This window comes from Peromyscus maniculatus, chromosome 1, assembly GCF_049852395.1.
Source record: "Peromyscus maniculatus bairdii isolate BWxNUB_F1_BW_parent chromosome 1, HU_Pman_BW_mat_3.1, whole genome shotgun sequence".
Lineage (NCBI taxonomy): Eukaryota > Metazoa > Chordata > Mammalia > Rodentia > Cricetidae > Peromyscus > Peromyscus maniculatus.
The window spans coordinates 25864607-25883603 of NC_134852.1; the positions used below are offsets into that span (position 1 = coordinate 25864607).

General features: G+C 53.4%; 1 protein-coding gene and 1 long non-coding RNA gene across 5 annotated transcripts in view; one reads left to right on the forward strand and one right to left on the reverse strand.

Annotated features, from left to right (window-relative positions):
• Hif3a (hypoxia inducible factor 3 subunit alpha) overlaps window positions 1-13515 on the reverse strand; it is a 31812-nt gene extending 18297 nt beyond the window's left edge. The window contains exons 1-6 of one of the 4 annotated variants that reach the window (XM_006991481.4): window positions 13467-13515; window positions 7181-7371; window positions 5110-5255; window positions 2861-2945; window positions 980-1092; window positions 417-625 (exon numbers count right to left, since the gene is read on the reverse strand). In XM_006991481.4, coding sequence (XP_006991543.1) covers window positions 417-625; window positions 980-1092; window positions 2861-2945; window positions 5110-5255; window positions 7181-7371; window positions 13467-13492 — 770 coding nt within the window. In that variant the 5' untranslated portion in view covers window positions 13493-13515. Of the gene's footprint in view, window positions 1-416; window positions 626-979; window positions 1093-2860; window positions 2946-4348; window positions 4405-5109; window positions 6246-7180; window positions 7372-7476; window positions 7857-11987; window positions 12121-13466 lie in introns of those variants that run through there. The other 3 variants (XM_042271138.2, XM_076565325.1, XM_076565283.1) reach the window with 3 other exon arrangements.
• The window catches only part of LOC121827221 (uncharacterized), a 69407-nt gene continuing 57677 nt past the window's right edge, over window positions 7268-18997 (forward strand). The window contains exons 1-2 of the long non-coding RNA XR_013050176.1: window positions 7268-7398; window positions 14165-14301. This is a non-coding gene — a long non-coding RNA (uncharacterized LOC121827221). The remainder of the gene's footprint in view (window positions 7399-14164; window positions 14302-18997) is intronic.

Below are 18997 nucleotides of genomic sequence, written 5' to 3' on the forward strand. Positions count from 1 at the left end.
GTGGCAGCCTGAGAAGTCAGAACCTAGAGTCACGGCTTCTGAGCACGTAGGTAGCTTTCCTAGCATGCACAAAGTCCTGGGTTCCATCCCCAGCTCGCCTGTAATACCCTCCCTCAGGAGGTGGTTAGACATTTAAGGCGAGGGGGAAGGGAGGAGAGACGGAGAGACAGAGAGAGAGAGAGAGAGACAGAGAGAGACAGAGAGAGACAGAGACAGAGAGACAGACAGAAAGACACAAAGAGAGACAGAGACAGAGAGAGACACAGAGACAGAGAGAGACAGAGAGATACACACACACAGAGACAGAGAGAGACACAGAGACAGAGAGAGACAGAGAGATACACAGAGAATATTGGGGCAAAACCAACCAGAGGAGATGGCGGATGGGTGTGGTCCTGCACAAAGCCACTGCCTACCTCTCGTCACAGTACGTGAACTTCATGTCCAGGCTGTGGCGGCTGAGAAAGGCCCCCCGGCCCAGAGGGGGCTCCAGACTGGCTGGGTGGGGGATGGCTTCACAGATAAGCACCAGGCATTGCAGGGGAGGCTCGGAGCGAGGGCTCCCGGCGGGGGACGTCTGTGCAGGGGGCTTGTAGGCCCTCATGTGTCCTGAGCAGTGCAGCACCTTTAGGTCAAGTGGGGCGTTGTCAGTACCCATCTGAGCCTTAGGCTACCCACGGGGCTGGGAGAACTGCGTCTGGGTCCCATAGGGAGAAAAGATCCTTGATTATTCTAGAAAGTCGTGAGGAGCTCTGGGATCCTCATTCCAACCCTCGGGACACTTAAATTCAGGAGGCGGAGGACCTCTCCATCCTCAATGTCTGGCCCCGGGAAACTCAATTCATAGGTGCTCTAATACCCTACCGGACTCAGTCCGAAGGAGTTCCAGCAAATCTCTGAGCCCGTGAGACCCCAAATACAATAGGGAGTGAGATCTTCAGGGGTCAGACCCACCCCACTGAGACAAGGCCCAGCCTACCTTCCAGGTGGCAGCTTTGAGGTTGAGCGTGCGCCCTCTGCTGGTGAGTGTGCTCTTCATGCGCAGGGAAAAGTGGCGTTCCGTGGGGGCTTCCAGCTTCTTTTTGGACAGGCCTGGAAAGGCACAGGGAGGGGACATGCCACTAAGTGAATGTTAAAGTCTCCCCAGCCTCAGAGATGGCTTAATGGTTAAGAGTGGGTACTACTCTTAGAGGACCTGAGTTTGGATCCCAGAATCTATGTCAGGCAGCTCACAACCACCTCTAACTCTAAAACCCACTTTCGGGCCTCTGAAGTCACATGCAAGATCATACCACCCCTTCTCCCCCCGCCCCCGCCACTTAAAAGAAAATAAAAATAAAATTTTCCTTCCTTCCTTTTATAATTTTTTGGGGGACAGGGTCTCTCTGTAGTCCTGGCTGTCCTGGAACTCACTCTGTAGACCGGGCTGACCTCAAACTCACAGAGATCTTCCTGCCTCTGCCTCTCGAGTGCTGGGATTGAATGCATGCGCCACTACATGCGGCAAAAATAAAATCTTAAAGTCTTCCAGCCTCATCTCCAAAGCTGGGACTTGGAACCAGAAAAGGGAGTCCCCAGGGAAGGGAGCACTCAGGGAAGGGAGTCCCCAGGGAAGGGAGTCCCCAGGGAAGGGAGTCCTCAGGGAAGGGAGTCCCCAGGGAAGGGAGTCCCCAGGGAAGAGAGCACTCAGGGAAGGGAGCACTCAGGGAAGGAAGCACTCAGGGAAGGGAGTCCCCAGGGAAGGGAGCACTCAGGGAAGGGAGTCCCCAGGGAAGGGAGTCCCCAGGGAAGGGAGTCCTCAGGGAAGGGAGTCCCCAGGGAAGGGAGTCCCCAGGGAAGGGAGCACTCAGGGAAGGGAGCACTCAGGGAAGGGAGCACTCAGGGAAGGGAGTCCCCAGGGAAGGGAGTCCCCAGGGAAGGGAGTCCCCAGGGAAGGGAGTCCTCAGGGAAGGGAGTCCCCAGGGAAGGGAGTCCTCAGGGAAGGGAGTCCCCAGGGAAGGGAGCACTCAGGGAAGGGAGTCCCCAGGGAAGGGAGTCCCCAGGGAAGGGAGTCCCCAGGGAAGGGAGTCCCCAGGGAAGGGAGCACTCAGGGAAGGGAGTCCCCAGGAAAGCGAGTCCCCAGGGAAGGGAGTCCCCAGGGAAGGGAGTCCCCAGGGAAGGGAGCACTCAGGGAAGGGAGCACTCAGGGAAGGGAGTCCCCAGGGAAGGGAGTCCCCAGGGAAGGGAGTCCTCAGGGAAGGGAGTCCCCAGGGAAGGGAGTCCCCAGGGAAGGGAGCACTCAGGGAAGGGAGCACTCAGGGAAGGGAGCACTCAGGGAAGGGAGTCCCCAGGGAAGGGAGTCCCCAGGGAAGGGAGTCCCCAGGGAAGGGAGCACTCAGGGAAGGGAGTCCCCAGGGAAGGGAGTCCCCAGGGAAGGGAGTCCCCAGGGAAGGGAGTCCTCAGGGAAGGGAGTCCCCCAGGGAAGGGAGTCCCCAGGGAAGGGAGCACTCAGGGAAGGGAGCACTCAGGGAAGGGAGTCCCCAGGGAAGGGAGTCCCCAGGGAAGGGAGTCCCCAGGGAAGGGAGTCCCCAGGGAAGGGAGCACTCAGGGAAGGGAGTCCCCAGGGAAGGGAGCACTCAGGGAAGGGAGTCCCCAGGGAAGGGAGTCCCCAGGGAAGGGAGCACTCAGGGAAGGGAGCACTCAGGGAAGGGAGTCCCCAGGGAAGTGAGCACTCAGGGAAGGGAGTCCCCAGGGAAGTGAGCACTCAGGGCACAGCCAGTTCTCTCCACTTTTCTCTATGCAGGTGTTCCAGATCAGGGAGAGGAGGGCTGGGTCAGTTTCCTACCCTGAAAACTGGGGTCTGGGCTTGCAGGGCACTCACTTGGCCTGGGGGTCAGGGCATCCTGGAGTTCCTCTTGGTCGCAGGGATGGATGAAGTCAAAGATACTGTGTCCGATGAGCTCCAGCTGGGGGGAGGGTAGAGTTTGTAGTGGAGAGAAGGCACACTTAACAAGACCCCCGGGCTGCCCCTACGTCCTTTGCTTGTCGTGTTGGCCCCAAATCAGGCATCTGGTGGAGGTCATCAGCCTCCTCAGTCACTCATTCACTCACTCCTTCATTCAGCAAACAGCTATCAGCACCCGATATTTACTAGGACCCTTGCTAAATGATTAGACAGACCATAGATGGATCCTTGTCTTTCAGAGTTTACTGGGTGGTGTGCATGCACGTGTGTGTCTGGGGAGGCATCTGGGTATGGTCACATGATAATGAGATACTAGTTTAAAGACAGTGGCCCTGAATAGTTTCTTTGAGGAGGTAATGTTTGGGGGGGAAAATGTATTGGGCTGGAGAGGTGGCCAGGTTGGTAGCATGCCTGCTTAGTGCGGACCAGGCCCTGGATGTGATGATACCAGACACAGCATCTGGGCACTGTGTCAAGTACCTATCATCCCAGAAATGGCCATGTGGAGGCTGGAGGATCAGAAGTTCAAGGTCATCCTTGGCTACGTAGTGGGTTTGAGGCTAGCCTGGGCTACATGGAATGCTGTTTTAAAGGGGTGGAGGGAGCTCAGTATTGTAAGTGAAGTGAGTCTGTGGCTCTCTGGAGTAAGAAAATTCTTTAAAAGTAAGTCATGCAGGGTGGGGTGACCCATGCCTTTAATCTCAACACTCAGGAAGCAGAAACAGGTGGATTTCTGTGAGTTCCAGGCAAGCTAGGGCTACATAGTAAGCCCCTGTCTCAACAAAACAAAACAAAACAAAACACAAACAAACAAACAAACAACAAACAAACAAAAAAACCCCAAACAACCAAAAAACCAAAAATGGAGAAGAGACGGCTCATTGGTTAAGAGCACTTGCTGCTCTTACAGAGGACCTGGGTTCAGTCCCAGGACTCATATCAGGTGGCTGACAACTGCTTGTAATTCCAGTTTCAGGGGATCTAGTGTCCCCTTCTAGCCTCTGAGGGCACCTGCAACATACATGATGTACATACATATATTCAGGCCCCACATGCCATGCACGTGATGCACGAGTGTGCGCATGTGCGCTCACAACCCTCCCCCACAGTCAGTCTCCCCCATACACATAAAATAGATAAACTTCTACGAGTAATAACAAACAAATAAAATAAAAACAGGAGTCACAAGTGCAAAGTGCACCTCCTGGGCAGGTCAAAGAGTCTGTTACTTGTTTCCGTTTAGGAGGAGGGGACACAGAAGAAAAAGCACCCAGGGTGGGATCTGGGTGACACAGTACTCTTCCAATGACACCTTTTGTAGCTGGCTTTGATAGTTGGCTCTATCTCTTTCTAGTTTAGGACTTTGGGGCAGTCACTTGTCTGACTCTGAGAGTTCACACTCACAGAGAAATTGGTACCAGGAGTGGGGTTATGCATCAGGGAGAAGGAACAGAGGTCCACTGTACAGCCATTTACATGAAAGAGAAAAAAAGAACACAAGCCTTCTCATACAGGGTTTACTCTAAAGGTGAACTAAAGTTAGGTCTAGTCCCCAGGTGTCTTCCCCAGCTCCTCTCCTCCCACCTGAGGGGGTATCCACTCCCTGCTGATCCCCTCCTCTTTAGTCCTTCTGTTTCCTTCCTGAACTGTAAACACGGTTCTACCACTTTAGCACAACCTCTCTCTTGTTTTCACTCCCTCTATGGCTCCCAGCGCCTTGGAGACAAACCTTCTCACGTGAACATTATCGACCTATTGAACTGTCTGACCTTTTCCCCCTCCCAACTTCTTCTACTGTCCTCCGTCCACGGTCCACTTAGCCATTTCTCCAGAGTGTTCCATTTCCGTCTCACTTCCGGGCCTTGGCAATGTCCCAACACTCCTCCATGTACATTTGTGATCCTCACTGCTAAGTCATTCAGGTTGCAGCTAAGACGTTCTTTCTTCTAAGCAGCCCCCCAAGTGCATCTCCTCCCAGGCTGGGTCAGACATTTCCTACACCTAGGCTGTCCCATCACAGCATTGACCATTCTGTCTGGTGACATCCCTCTCTCCCCTCTGCTGTACTGTGAATTTCATAAAGGAAGAACTAAGGTCGTGGGGAACCACGGTCCCCCCAGCATCACCACTGGGGGAGAGGGGCAGGTACAGAGCAGGCAGCTCACCTGACTGAGGCCCAGGTGCTTGCTGACATTTTCCGACAGGTAAACCATGTCTCCTTCGGCGGTGAGCACCATGACGAACCCCTCGAGGGCCTTCAGGTAGCAGGCGTCCAGTGGCTCTCCCCCTTTTCCCACCTGGTTCCACTCCCCTGGTGCCCAAGCCGGCGGGGAGGGGGAGGACGGGGCAACTGTGGTCAGTCATGGACCCACCCTAGCTGGTTTCCCTCCATCTTTCCTCACCCACGTGAACTCACAGAAAAGCCTGGGTGAGTGGGAGAAAACCCTAGGGGCTTGGAACTAAACTTTGGAAGCAGGAATGTGGACTTACAGAGGGGACATAGAATCCCCCAAGATTCTAAGACTGAACTCTTGGAGGAGTCGAACTTCAGAGAGGCCTGGGGGCACCTGGAATTCTAGAGTTGTGAGTTTTCTAGAATTCTTGGGGGAGGGTGTGGATGGCCTGCCAGATGGCCAGAATTCTAAAATGTCAGGGATTTCCAGAAGACAGAATTCCAATACATTTTATTTATTTCCTGTGCACGTGGATTCTGAAGGGGTAAACTCCCCCTCCCCCAAATTCTATGGGGTAAGGGAATTTAGTGGGCAGACTCTCTATAATGAAACCTTTTCAAATTTCTAAGTTTTTTAGAAAAAATTTCAGGAGTCTGTGAGTGTGTGTGTGTGTGTGTGTGTGTGTGTGTGTGTGTGTGTGTATGAGAGAGAGAGAGAGAGAGAAAGAGAGAGAGAGAGAGAGAGAGAGAGAGATAGCGCACACAAGTGCTCTCTCTAGGCAGAGAGGTGGCTGCTAAGATAATAAGAAATTGAACTAGAGGAGAAGAGGGGAGAGGATGAAGAGAGACTTCCAGGAATTTTAAAACAATGGTTGGGGAGCCTCCTGGGGTGGACCAGGATTGGCTAAGCATGGTGGCTATGTGAAGCCGAGGCAGAAGGATCAAAAATTCAAGTCTTGTCTGGCCTACCAAGTTAGTTCAAGTTCTTACTAGTTGAGTAACCCAGTACGACCCTGTGTCAAAACAGTAAAAAGACGGTTGGGGGGGTGGCTCAGTGGTAGAGCCCCTGCTTAGAATCCCCCAGTGAGGGGCTGGGGGTGTTGCTCAGTGGTAGAGCCCCTGCCTAGAATCCCCCAGTGAGGGGCTGGGGGTGTTGCTCAGTGGTAGAGCCCCTGCCTAGAATCCCCCAGTGAGGGGCTGGGGGTGTTGCTCAGTGGTAGAGCCCCTGCCTAGAATCCCCCAGTGAGGGGCTGGGGGTGTGGCTCAGTGGTAGAGCCCCTGCCTAGAATCCCCCAGTGAGGGGCTGGGGGTGTGGCTCAGTGGTAGAGCCCCTGCCTAGAATCCCCCAGTGAGGGGCTGGGGTGTGGTTCAGTGGTAGAGCCCCTGCCTAGAATCCCCCAGTGAGGGGCTGGGGTGTGGCTCAGTGGTAGAGCCCCTGCCTAGAATCCCCCAGTGAGGGGCTGGGGGTGTGGCTCAGTGGTAGAGCCCCTGTCTAGAATCCCCCAGTGAGGGGCTGGGGGCGTGGCTCAGTGGTGGAGTGCTTGGGTACCACACCTCTTGATTTGGGTTCAACCTCTAGTATGGAAAAAAGAAAACAAACACATAAATTGCCGATGTGGTGGTGCATTCCTTTAATCCCAGCACTTAAAGGCAGGGTGAGTGGGTGGGAGGGGATGGGTGGGCAGAGGCAGGTAGCTCTCTGTGAGTTCAAGGCTAGCTTGGTCTGCATAGCAAGTTCCAGGCCAGCCAGAGCTACACAGTGATATCCTGTGTAAAAAACCCTAACCCCAAAAATCAAGAAACAAAAAGAAAACAAACACAAAATTAAGGGGGTAGAGACTTTAGTTTCCCTCAAAGCCCAGGCCTAAGGCCTCCAGGGGCCTCCCTTAGACACTAAAGGGTGGGGCCTCCCAAGGAGTCTTTCTGAGCTCCGATTAGTCCAGCACTCGAAGGGCGGGTTCTTGCTCGGAGAGGGGATTCTAGGGCCAGGGAGGCGGGAGAGGCTTCCCAGGGGCGGGGCCTCCACTGTGGGCGGAGGCAGGGGCGGGGCGTTCCGGGCTCACCTGCGGCGCAGAGGCGGTGCATGCGCAGGTAGCTGATGGTGAGGCGCATGATGGAGGCCTTGTCCAGATGCGCGCTGACCCCGCGCGCGAAGGGCAGCGTGTGTGCCAGCTGGTACAGCACCTCGGTCTCCTGGCTGCGCCGGCTACGCGCCGCATCCCGCGACTTCTCCTTCCGCAGCTCCGTGCTCGACCTGTGGAAAGGAAATTGCGCACGACAGGTCACATGTGGGACGCCTCCGCTTGGGGTCCCGGCAGCTTCTCCCCTTGAAGTCCCTCCCCTTGCCCCAAATTTTTACCTGTCTTGGTCCCAGCCCATGTGGCCCTCCCTGCAGGGCCTTGCTCCAGGCTTCTCCCCCAGGATATGTGCCTAAGGCCTTCTGTCCTCTCCAGGACTTATCTGCAGCTCATTTCCCTACTAGAGACGCCGCCTGGGGGACAGGGAGGCCTCCCGGTGGGAGGGGGTGGTAGAGCTGGCCTGAGTCCAAAGGAGAGATGGAGCGGGAAGAGCCCGCAGCCTCCCAGGCTCCTTTCTCTCCCGGGTGTCCCCTCCCCAGCCAAGCTGAATCTCACAGAGATATCTAAGTCTTAACGACACACCAAAGGGGCCTTCAGAGGGGCCGGGCCCCACTAAGGGTGACACAGCAAACCAACCCCTGCATTCTGCCCAGCACCTCTACCCTTTAATACACTTCAAATGCCTGACTTCCGAGTGTGTGTGTGTGTGTGTGTGTGTGTGTGTGTGTGTGTGTGAGAGAGAGAGAGAGAGAGAGAGAGAGAGAGAGAGAGAGAGAGAGATCCATCTCGATCTTTCACCAGTAATATTAATATCTATCAATTATCCATTTTCACTATTAGGTCATTTTCCCGGCCAAGTGCCAAACCCACTTAAAACTGGGCATAGTGTCGCATACCTTTAATCCCAGCACTTGGGAGGCAGATCTCTGAATTTGAGGCCAGCCTAGTCTACATACGAGGAAGCCTAAGGTCATCCTTGGCTTGGGCTGCATGAGACCCCATCTCAATAACAAAGAAGCAACCAGCCAGACAAAACCCCAAACTTTATCTGACGCCATAGTCTATTTGACAGGGTCTCCCTGTGTAGCTCAGGCTGTCCTTGAACACCTGATCCTTGTGCCTCTACCACCCAAATGCTGGATTATAGGTTTGTGCCTCCACACTTGACTCATAAGTCTCCTTTTGAGTTTTTTTTTCTTTGTAAAAAAAGGTATATTATATATCTAGTCTTTTTTTTTTCTTTTTTTCTTTTTCTTTTCGAGACAGGGTTTCTCTTGTGTAGCTTTGCGCCTTTCCTGGGACTCACTTGGTAGCCCAGGCTGGCCTCGAACTCACAGAGATCCGCCTGGCTCTGCCTCCCGAGTGCTGGGATTAAAGGTGTGCGCCACCACTGCCTGGCTTATATCTAGTCTTATATTCAGTATTATTGATGCTTACAAGATTTCTAACCCACAGACCAGCCCTATGTGTTTTTGTCACATGTATTGTGCCTGTGAGCACTCATCTGACCCTCAGGGGAGCCCAAGGGAACTTTATTATTATTTATTTTTATGTATTTATTTATTTGGTTTCTCGAGACAGGGTTTCTCTGTGTAACAGCCCTGGCTCTCCTGGAATTTACTCTGTAGACCAGGCTGGCCTCGAACTCACAGAGATCTGCTTGTCTCTGCCTCCCGAGAGCTGGGATTAAAGGTGTGTGCCGCTGCCCCCAAATACTATTTGAGAGAGCGTCTCATGTAGCCCAAGCCAAGGATGACCCTAGGCTTCCGATCTTGCCTCCACCTCTTGAGTGCTTGGATTATAAATCTATAGGCCTGTCCCTATGCCTGGGGTCCACAGGGGAGGGGGCGAATTTTAAACCCACTTAGCAAAGGGGCACCCGAGGCTCTGCAAGGTGGAGTCCTTTGCCCGAGAGATCCCAGAACCAGTCCCTGGCTGAGCCGAGTCAGTGAGGTTCCTCCGCTTTTCTCTAACCAACTCCGAGTGATGCCCACCCCCTGGGATAGGAGGCTGCACTTTCCTAAAAGTCGTTAATTCGGGGAGCAGAGGCCACTTCTGGGGGTGGGAGGGCTTAAAAAAAATGTTTCAGTCTGGGTGCGGGGTGGGGGTGGGGGTAGCTGCAAGGCTGTGTGAGGCCCTGAAGGGGGCAGGCTGGCCCAGTATTGGAGGAGCCAAGGGGGCGCCCCCATGAACTCCCTCTTGGCTGGTGGGGGCAGGGGCCTCAGTCCCGCCTGCCCAGAGGACATTCCGTCCTGTACTGTACTGTTCCAGCCCTGTTTGTCTTCCTGCCCAGAGGGTGGGGGTGGGCGGGCCTCACCGAGCTGGGGGCCCTGGGGCAGAGGGAACTAACTGGGAGAGAGAAGGGGAGTGGGGTGGGGGTGGGGCCGGCGCCCCACCTCCCAGGCAGCTGAGCTCTGTAATCCTACCCTCCATGGCTAGGGTGGCAGGGTTTCTTCCTCCGTAGAGGGAGCCAGCTGGTGGCTGTAGAGGGACCCTCCTTCCCTCTCAGTCTGTTCTCCGGATGCTCTGACGGGAAGTAGGGGCCTCTCGCTGGCTTTCTGGCCTAGCTGTGAGACAGAGTGGGGGCTGCCTCTTCTGGGTCAGGGTTCCAGTTCTGACACCGCTATCGCCCTTGCTCATTTGCTGTGTGACTTTGGGCAGGTTGCTTAACCTTCCTGGGCACAGTATAATAACCTCCACCTCCTTAAAGGGTGGGTTTTTGTTTTTTTTGGGGGTTTGGGGGCATGTGAGGTGGGGCTGGGAGACAAAGTCTCATTGTGTAGCTCAGACAGGTCTGAAACTTATGATCCTCCTGCCTCAGCCTCTTCTCTGAGTGCTACGGTCATAGGACTGCATCCCCCCGACGGATTCCTACGGTGGCTGGAAGATTAGATGAGTTAATCTATGTCAGAGGCTTAGCAAGCGAGGCTTGGCTATTGGCTAGTGTTAGTCATGAAAGGCTCAAGTTTGTGAGTCTCCTGTACCCTGGAGTAACCTAAGGGCCTCTGAACGTGCAAGAACGCGTGTGCAGTTAGCCATGCATGCAAGTATGTGTGCGTGCGTGCATTATTATGAGTGTGCAGGTACACACCCAGCGGTTACACGAACGCTTCAAAGGAATAAACAAACAGTGATGGTGTGTTGCACCCTCAGAGACTCGAGACCCCAACCCAGCCTCACGACTATCACATGGGCAGGAGCGACGACCTCCCTTTCAGAAATGTAGAAGCTGGGCCAAGCCTGACCAATTCGGTCCCCTGAACCCACCTGGTGGAAGGAGAGAACTGACTCCTGCCGGGTGTCCCCTGACCTCCACCCACTCTCGAGGGCAAGCGCGCAACCCCCTCCCCCATACACACAGGGACAGAAATGAATAAATGTCATTTTTTTTTCAAAGTTAGAAACAGGGCCCGAGATGCATGTGGCTCAGTTGGTGGAGCATGTGCCCCACAGTACGGCACACCCAGGGTGTTGGTGGCTCGGGCTTGCAACGTTAGCACTAAGTGGGTGGGAACAGGAGGGCCGGGAGTTCATGGGCATCCTCGGATGTAGTGAGTTCAAGGTCAGCCTGTCTCAGATGGAGACTGAGGTTCAGAGCAGAGGCACCCTCGTCCTGTGTCACTCTGGTGGTAGTCCCCAGACTCTCATTCCCATTCCTGTCCGCCTTGCTCAGCTGCTTCTCAGTTAAGCCCCATACCCACCCTGCACCCATTATTACCTTCCTGCTTTGGGAAGCCACCTCAGAGAGGTGATAGAAATTGCCGGAGGCCACACAGTAATCCCTAGGGGAATCCGGGTTTGTTGACTTTCCGGGGCCTCACTGGGTGTGTGTGTGGGGAGGGGTACGTGTTCTCTCCCTGGGAAAGATTTGACCCCCATTATCCAAGACTTGAAGCTTTTGCGAGCTCAGGAAAGGAAATCTCTGGGCCAAGATCACACAGCGAGGAAGTGGGAGCTTGGGGATTTGAACCCTGACTTTGAGACCTGCGGTCTAAAATGCTGTTCTTCAGGAGGGTGTGCCCACCAGCCAAGGGACCCCTGCCTGCTCCCTTCTGCCTGGTGGGCTAAGTCTTTTCCTCCTGTCCCAGCACTGCTACAGATCTCCCTAGCTGGCCCAGCTCTGGTCCAACCCCTTGGCAGCCTGCCCAGCCTGGGACGTGCGCCTGGAACTTTGCCACCCTTACTCTGTGTTCTAGCTGAGAACAGAGGGTGTGGCCAAGAGGCCCAGGGTGAGGCCTGGGAAGGGGGACTTGGGGCCCGGTGGCCCCTTAGCTAAGAGAGAAAAGACCCCATCTCTTTCCCCACCCTGAAAGGCTTAGGAAATTAAGAGAGCCTCTTTCTCACATTCTGGGCTTCTCTTCTGACTCTCAGCTGGGTGTTGGGGGCGCGGGGCGGGAGGGGGGGGGACGGCGCTCACAAAAACTGTAGCATATCTGAGGTGTGGTGGAGGCTTAGCTTTGTATCTGGGCAGAGACCCCTTTTGATGTTGCTTGGAGGTGACCTGAGAGGCCAGGGGGCAAGGTTTGGGTCGGAGAAAGGACTTGGGGTGGGGGTCAGTGGGAAGCCTCTCTGACCTTGATCTAATTTGTTCTCATCAGTACGGTCATTTGGCTATTCGGTGGGGTGCCAGTCACTAGTCCAGTTTTTATGGGGGAGCCCTGCTTCCGAGTGGGTACTCAGGGCAATGTGCCCTTTATGGATTTCCCAAGAACACCCCCACAAAAGGTGAGATGGCTGAAAGCCGAAAGCCAGAAGAAAGAGGGGGGCTCATAGCCCAGAGGGAACCACTCACCATTACCCAAGCCCCCTCTGATGCCAAGTGCCATCCGGGGGACGCAGGAGGGGACCGGAGCGCAGCCGGGAGGTGGGTGCGAGTTACTAGTAGTGTGCGGCTGCGTGGAATGACACTACAGGAAAGGGCTGGCTTTGGGTGCGGAGGGGGGCACCCTAGTTCTGTTAAGAGGGGCCCCTCGCACAGCCATAAGGGGGCGCTGTCACGAGCGGCGCCAGGGCTGGCCTGGAAGGGGTGGGGACAGAGTTCCCTGGTGGGCTCCGAGCCAGAGATGGGAATAGAACCGGAGAAGGGGAGCCGGGGTGGGTTGAGGTGCAGGCGAAAGTGTAGAGAAAAACCAATCAGCCCTAGGAAGCCGGAGAGGAGGGGCTGTGGCGAGACTTGAGGGATGCCTCAGTTTAGACAGGGAATGCCAAGGGTCTAGGATGGTTTTCTGGTGTCTCCTGTGGCAACCTGGCTATGGTCCCAAAGCCTCGGCACCTGTTGTAAGGTGAACATGAAATCCACCTCTTTCCAGGATGCCGGGCCACAGGAGGTGCTGCTTTCCTCGCTTGATCTGCCAGGGCATCTTTCCCAAGGATGTCCCTCAAATAGGGTTTGGGTGGGGCCCTCCTCCCTCAGTTGCGGACTGGGTGCGGGCAGATGAATGAGAGACACAGAACCAGGCTTTGGGAAGTGGGTCACGCTTGTTCCGTTGGTATTGAAAAGGGGGTGACCCTGCTTTTGGTTTTTTCTTTTTTAATGGCCGTTCTGTGTAGACCAAAGCTGGTCTGGAACTCGCCATGTAGGCCAGGCTGGCTTTGAAATCATCCTTCTTGTGTAGCTTCCCAAGTGCTGGGTTTACAGGCGTGAACTCCCCTCCCCAGCCATCATCCCATTTATTTGAAAGGATAAAGGACCTCGGTTGGGTTCCACACAGACTCTAAGGAGCCATTCTTTCCGGTCATTTCTAGGGCAACTTGAAGCTTGGGAGATTGTTAGGATGGACAGAATAAAGATAATCTCTCTTCAGGAAGTCAGAAGTGGAGTCTTCCAGGGACTCCCTATGTCTGGGAAACCTCAGTTTGGGGGATCCCTTTTTAAGATCACAAGAGTCTGACAGCCAAGAAAGACTCAATTCTGGGGCTTCGAGTAAAGCCTCTCTGGGAAGTGAGCCCACTGATCAAACTCAACCATCTCCAATCCATAGGAACTTGGAGTTTCACTCCCAGCCAGGAGGATCGAACCCCGTGTATCAGAAAATCGCGGCTCACAACCCCAAAGCTGTTCCTGGGATGGGGGGAACAGCTAGAGCTCATGGGGTAAATCCCAGATCCCCTGCAACCCTCTAGGGTGGAAGGTGCGCCGGGGATGTGTCCCCCCGTCGCGCGCCCCAGGGTGTTCACAACTTGAGCCACACCCCACAGATGAGGGGTTCCCCCACACCCCCGTCAGGGAGAGCCCCCAGTCCCCATCATTCCTATCCCCGAAGCCCTGTACCTCATGCGCTGCAGCCCCAACGCCATGGCTCGCCCTTCGCAGTTCCTGAGCCCTCGATGCCCCGCGCCCCCTCCCCGAGCCGTGTGAGCCCCCTCCCCAGCTCCGCCCCTGCCACGCCATTGGCTACTTCTTGCCCAGCCCGCGGCTCTGATTGGAAGGTGGGCTTGTTACTCCCAAGGAGGAGGAGGGACTAAAGGAGAAGTCTTGGAACTCCAAGGGGGTGGGGGAATCCTGTGCAATGCACACTACCCCCCCCAGCCACGCCCCTGCCGCAGACTTCCTCGGCCGTCCGGAGCCCGCCGGGCGTGATTTCCCTCCAGTCTCTGAACTCCCATCCCGTGCACTTCTGAACCATCCGGATTCACTCTGCCCTCTGCGTCCCACCGCTGTCTCTCCCTCTATTACCACCCACAGTCGGGCCCCTCCACTCCCACTCTTTTCAACGCCCCCCCCATCCTTTTCCCCCGTCCTTTTCTTAACGTACCAAGCCCCCACCTCTCCTCTCCACCTTTAACTCATCTTCCCACCCCCACCCCCCTTGTTCCATAGCCCCATGCTTTGCCATATCACTTGTCACTCCATTGTGTGGCCCAACTCTGGACCCCCCGCCCCCGCCTCCCCGCCCCGCCCCGGTCTTTCCTTGTCCACCCTTTTCCACCCCACCCTGACCCTGTGGCCTCTCTTAACTCCCTGTTCAGGTTCCCGCGGATGAATAATTAAGCTTCTGTCAAGTAAATATGCTTTGGCTCCATCACACCCACTTGTAAAGGGAACAGAGAAACGATTAGAGAGACGTGCGCAGTGACCACGGACAGGTGGAAGGCGGGACAGCGGGGTAAGGAAGGACGTTCCTGTGTGGGCTGGAGAGGGGGTGGGGCACTGATGGACGCGGGTGCAGTGGCAGTGTTCCTTCCGCGGGCAGGCTTGGGCACACTCTACACTGCGGTAGAAATGGCTTTACCGTTTCTGAGTTATTGGGCAAGCTCCGTCTCAGGATCTTTGCACACGCTCACTTGAGAGTGCTTTTCCTCGCAGTTAGAGGGTTGATTTAGTAGTTAAAACCACTTGCTACCAAGCCTGGTGACGAGCGAGCGTTCAATCCCCAGGACCCACATTGTGGAAGGAGAAGAAAACCAACTCCAGAAAGTTGTCCTTTGACACACACACACACACACACACACACACACACACACACTGTAATAGAAAAATTAAAAACAATTGTTTTCCTCTAGAAATCTACATGGCTCCGCACCTCAACCCAGGGACCCACTCAGCTCCCTCCTCCTCTTCTCCATCTTCCTCCTCCTTCTTCTCCTCTACATTTTAGAGATAGGGTATCCTAGGCTGGCCTTGAACTTCTGATCCCCCTGTCTTCACCTTCCAAGTGCTGGGATTACAGGTGTGCACCACCATGCCCAACTTGTATGCGATTAAGTTTCAGTCGATTTTACTTGAATAAGGCTGACTTATCCCTGGCCTCAGCAAAATCCAGACTGAGCTGGAGCCACAGTGATTATATTGGTTTAGGGAAGACATGTGTTCTAACCTAGTACAGTGAGGACGAACTTTGAGGACTTTGCTGCAGTTGTTAGGAGAGAGAGTTTCTTTTCTTTTTTCGTTGTTTTATTGCATTTAGGGCACAGAGGATTTAATTTAGGGCCCAACTCAAGCAGAGCCATGTCCCTACACCCTCAGAGGGGGATTCTTGGCAGATACTCTAACACTGAGCCATGTCCCCAGCCCCTCACTGGGGGATTCTAGGCAGGGGCTCTACCACTGAGCCACACCCCCAGCCCCTCACTGGGGGATTCTAGGCAGGGGCTCTACCACTGAGCCACACCCCCAGCCCCTCACTGGGGGATTCTAGGCAGGGGCTCAACCACTGACTCTGAGCTCCATTGCTCTTTTTAGCATTCTGGCCCACAGAGCAGCTACCCTATGTGTGTACTATATTTCACAGTAATAAAAATATTGAAAAAGCAGTTATCGTTGAGGAGCTCTGAGTTGCCTGGAGGTAAGAACTGAAAGCAGAGAGCAAGGATCCTCAAAATAGAATTTGTAGGTCTAAGGCAGGGGTGGGGGGCACTCTGAAGTGTTATCATAGTCCTTTTCGTTTTCTTTTTAACCACTGACCTCCGAGGGCAGAGCTGTTTTCCTGGCACTAGTAAGATGCTGTTGCCTCACTCTTCTCCCGGTGAACACGGACAGATTCCAGCAGTCATGGGACATGTGGTGACAGAGCTGCTCTGATATTGAGGGGTGGGTTGTGTTTTATTAGAGTAACTTAATTTTTAAAAATTCCATACTTTTATATAATACATTGCAGTCAAATTAACTCCCTTTTAACGTTTCTTTTTATTTAGACAAGGTTTCTCTGTGTAGCCGTGGCTGTCCTGGAACTCACTCTGTAGACCAGGCTGGCCTTGAACTCACAGAGATCCACCTGACTCTGCCTCCCAAGTGCTGGGATTAAAGGTGTGTGCCACCACCGCCCAGCTCACTTTTAACTCTTCTTATCCCTTCTTGCTCTTGCTAACTCCTATCCCTTTCCCCTTCCTACCCCTTCCTACTTTCACGTCTTCTTTCAAAGGGGGAGTGGGGGGCAGGTCCTGTGCAGGTAGTCATGGCGGCTCTGTATTCATGATTGTAATGGCCACGTCATATCCAGAAGACAGGATTTGGGGCTCTCTTCCCTACCTTCTGGTCCTTACAGCTTCCCATCACCCCCTTTTCTTGGATGCTTCCTTGGTCTTGGAGAGTGGTGATGGAGACGTCTCATTTAGTGTTGAGCACCATCCAGTCACTCATCCTCAGAGACTTGGCCATGTAAACGTCTCTGCCCCAACTGTTGCCGGTTTCCAGAGGAGGCTTGTCTGGCCAAGGCTGAGAGCTGCATTAGTCTGTGGATATACAGAGATGTTTAGAAGGCAGTTTGACCCCATGTTTGTCTAGGAAACCATCAGTTAAGTAATGACCCCATAGAGCCCATGACTCCCTTAGCTATAGACTGTTGGCCAGGTTTACAGTACCAGATGAAACTCCTTTGTGTGGCTCAGGCCACAGATCCAATCAGAAAGCAGTTGGTTACACTTGAACATTTTGTGGCACTAACTACTACACCAGGGCGCATTCCTTGCCTTGCGGGCCAGCATTGCAGCATGCAGGGCCCACAGCTGGGTGAGGTCATTGATGACTGTTCCCCCTCAGCGGCCTCTGCTGCACCTTCCAGAACTGTGAACCCTAGCCAGGGGGAAGCAAACTGCCAGATCGCTTCCAGCTTGATTTCTCTGTGTCTTCTACAGCAGGGTCTGACTGGCGAAGAGCAATGACAAGTCTGTATCACTTTGGGAGCTTTTAGAGGCTCCAAGACCAACCTCCAGGACACCTCGGGAGGTATCCTGTACCTAGCATTGGGATTTTCATGAAAAACCCCATGACTTCTGGGAGCAGCATGGTCCACCATGCAGGGCATCTGGCCAACTTCTTTTTGGGGGTAAGGGTGTGTGTGCCATTTTTGCTTAGGCTGGTCTTGAACTCAAGTTGTAGAGCAGTGGTTCTCCACCTTCCTAATGGGACCCTTTAATACAGTTCCTCATGTTGTGGTGACTCCCAACCATAACATTATTTTAGTTGCTACTCCGTAACTGTGATTTTGCCACTGTTGTGATTTCTGGGAAAGGGTCATTCGACACACAAATGGGTCGTGACCCCACAGATTGAGAACTGAAGTTGTAGAGGATGACTTTGAACTCCTGATCTTTCTGCCTTTGGCCCTCAAGGGCTGGAGTGGGCCACCAAGCCCGACTTCTCTATTCCCCATGGCCCACTTTAGAAGTCCTCACACTTGGAAAGGATGTCAGGGAGTTTGGTGGAGCCAATCTTAGAAGCAGTGGAGCCCTAACTAAGCCTGGTCCGCCCTCTGGTGGTGAGAGCTGGGATGACTCTGCAGATGCCTGTGTCCTGTCTGGTAGTGAAATATTTGTATACATACTTCACATATTTTTAGTGGATTGATTTTACATTTTAAGAATTTTTTTCCAGAGCTGAGGACTCAACCCAGGAGCTTGAGCATGCTAGGCAAGCACTCTACCACTGAGCTAAATCCCCAACCCCTTATTTTAAGATTTTTTTTTTTTTTTGTCGGTGGGAGAGATGGCTCAGCGGTTAAGAGCACTGGTTGCCCTTCCAGAGGGCATGGGTTCAATTCCCAGCACCCACATAGCAGCTCACAACTGTCTGTAACTCCAGTTCTACTAGGGGATCTGATGCCCTCACACAGATATATACAGGCAAATCACCAATGTACATAAAATGAAAAAAATTATTAAAAGTATTTTTTTGGGGGGATACTGGAGCAATGTCTCAGGTGATAAAGGTACTTGACACTAAGCATGCCTACCTGAGTTTTATGCTTGGGACCCACAGGTTGAGAGAGAATGGAGTCCTGCAATTCATCTTCTGACCTCTACATATGATCTCTGTTAGTCTCTTGACTGTCTGTCTGTCTGACTCTGTCTCCTTCTCTTTCTCATACCCATACATAAGTAAATGTAACTAAAAATTTTCAGTTTTTTAAAGCTAGTATTGTGTGTGTGTGTGTGTGTGTGTGTGTGTGTGTGTGAGAGACAGAGAGAGAGAGAGAGAGAGAGAGAGAGAGAGAGAGAGAGAGAGAGAGAGAATGTGTATGCGCGCACACGTGTGTGCTCGCGCTTGCGTGTATGGATGTTGAGCCTGCATGGATATCTGTGCACTACATTCATACATCATCTGTTGAAGTCAGGAGAGGGAATCAGGTCCCCTGAAACTGGAGTTATAAAAGATTGTGAGTGCTGAGAAGTGAACCTGGGTCCTTAGCAAGAGCAGCCAGTGTTCTTGATTGGTATCTTTCCAGCCTCTCTCTCTCTCTCTCTCTCTCTCTCTCTCTCTCTCTCTCTCTCTCTCTCTCTCTCTCTCTCTCTTTCTCTCTCTGTAAGAGACAGAGAGAGACAGAGACAGAGGCAGAGAGAGACTGACTCACTGTGTATCCCAGGCTGGCCTGTAACTCTCCATCATCCTGCCCCTCCTCTGAGTGCTGGAACCATGGTCATGCACCATCACACCTAGGTTCACATTACATTTTAGTGAATTCACCACAATGTCATGTGATGAGAACTAGCTTAAGGCTTTCCTGTCCTGTGATTGAATCTCACGTCTCTCTCTGAGGGAGCTATGGCAGTCCTCCTGCTTTGTGAATCCTCTGAGAATAAACAGTGCCACAACACTGCACTATCTTGATTCTGAATATTTTCTTTCAATTATTTTTTTTTGAGACAGTCTCCTTGTCTAGCTCAGGCTGTACTGGAACTCACAGAGATCCTCTTGCCTCTTCCTCCCAAGTGCTGGGATTAAAGGTGTGTGCCACCACCGCCCAGCTCACTTTTAACTCTTCTTATCTCTTCTTGCTATTGCTAACTCCTATCCCTTTCCCCTTCCTACCCCTTGCTACTTTCACGTCTTCTTTCAAGGGGGAGTGGGGGGCAGGTCCTGTGCAG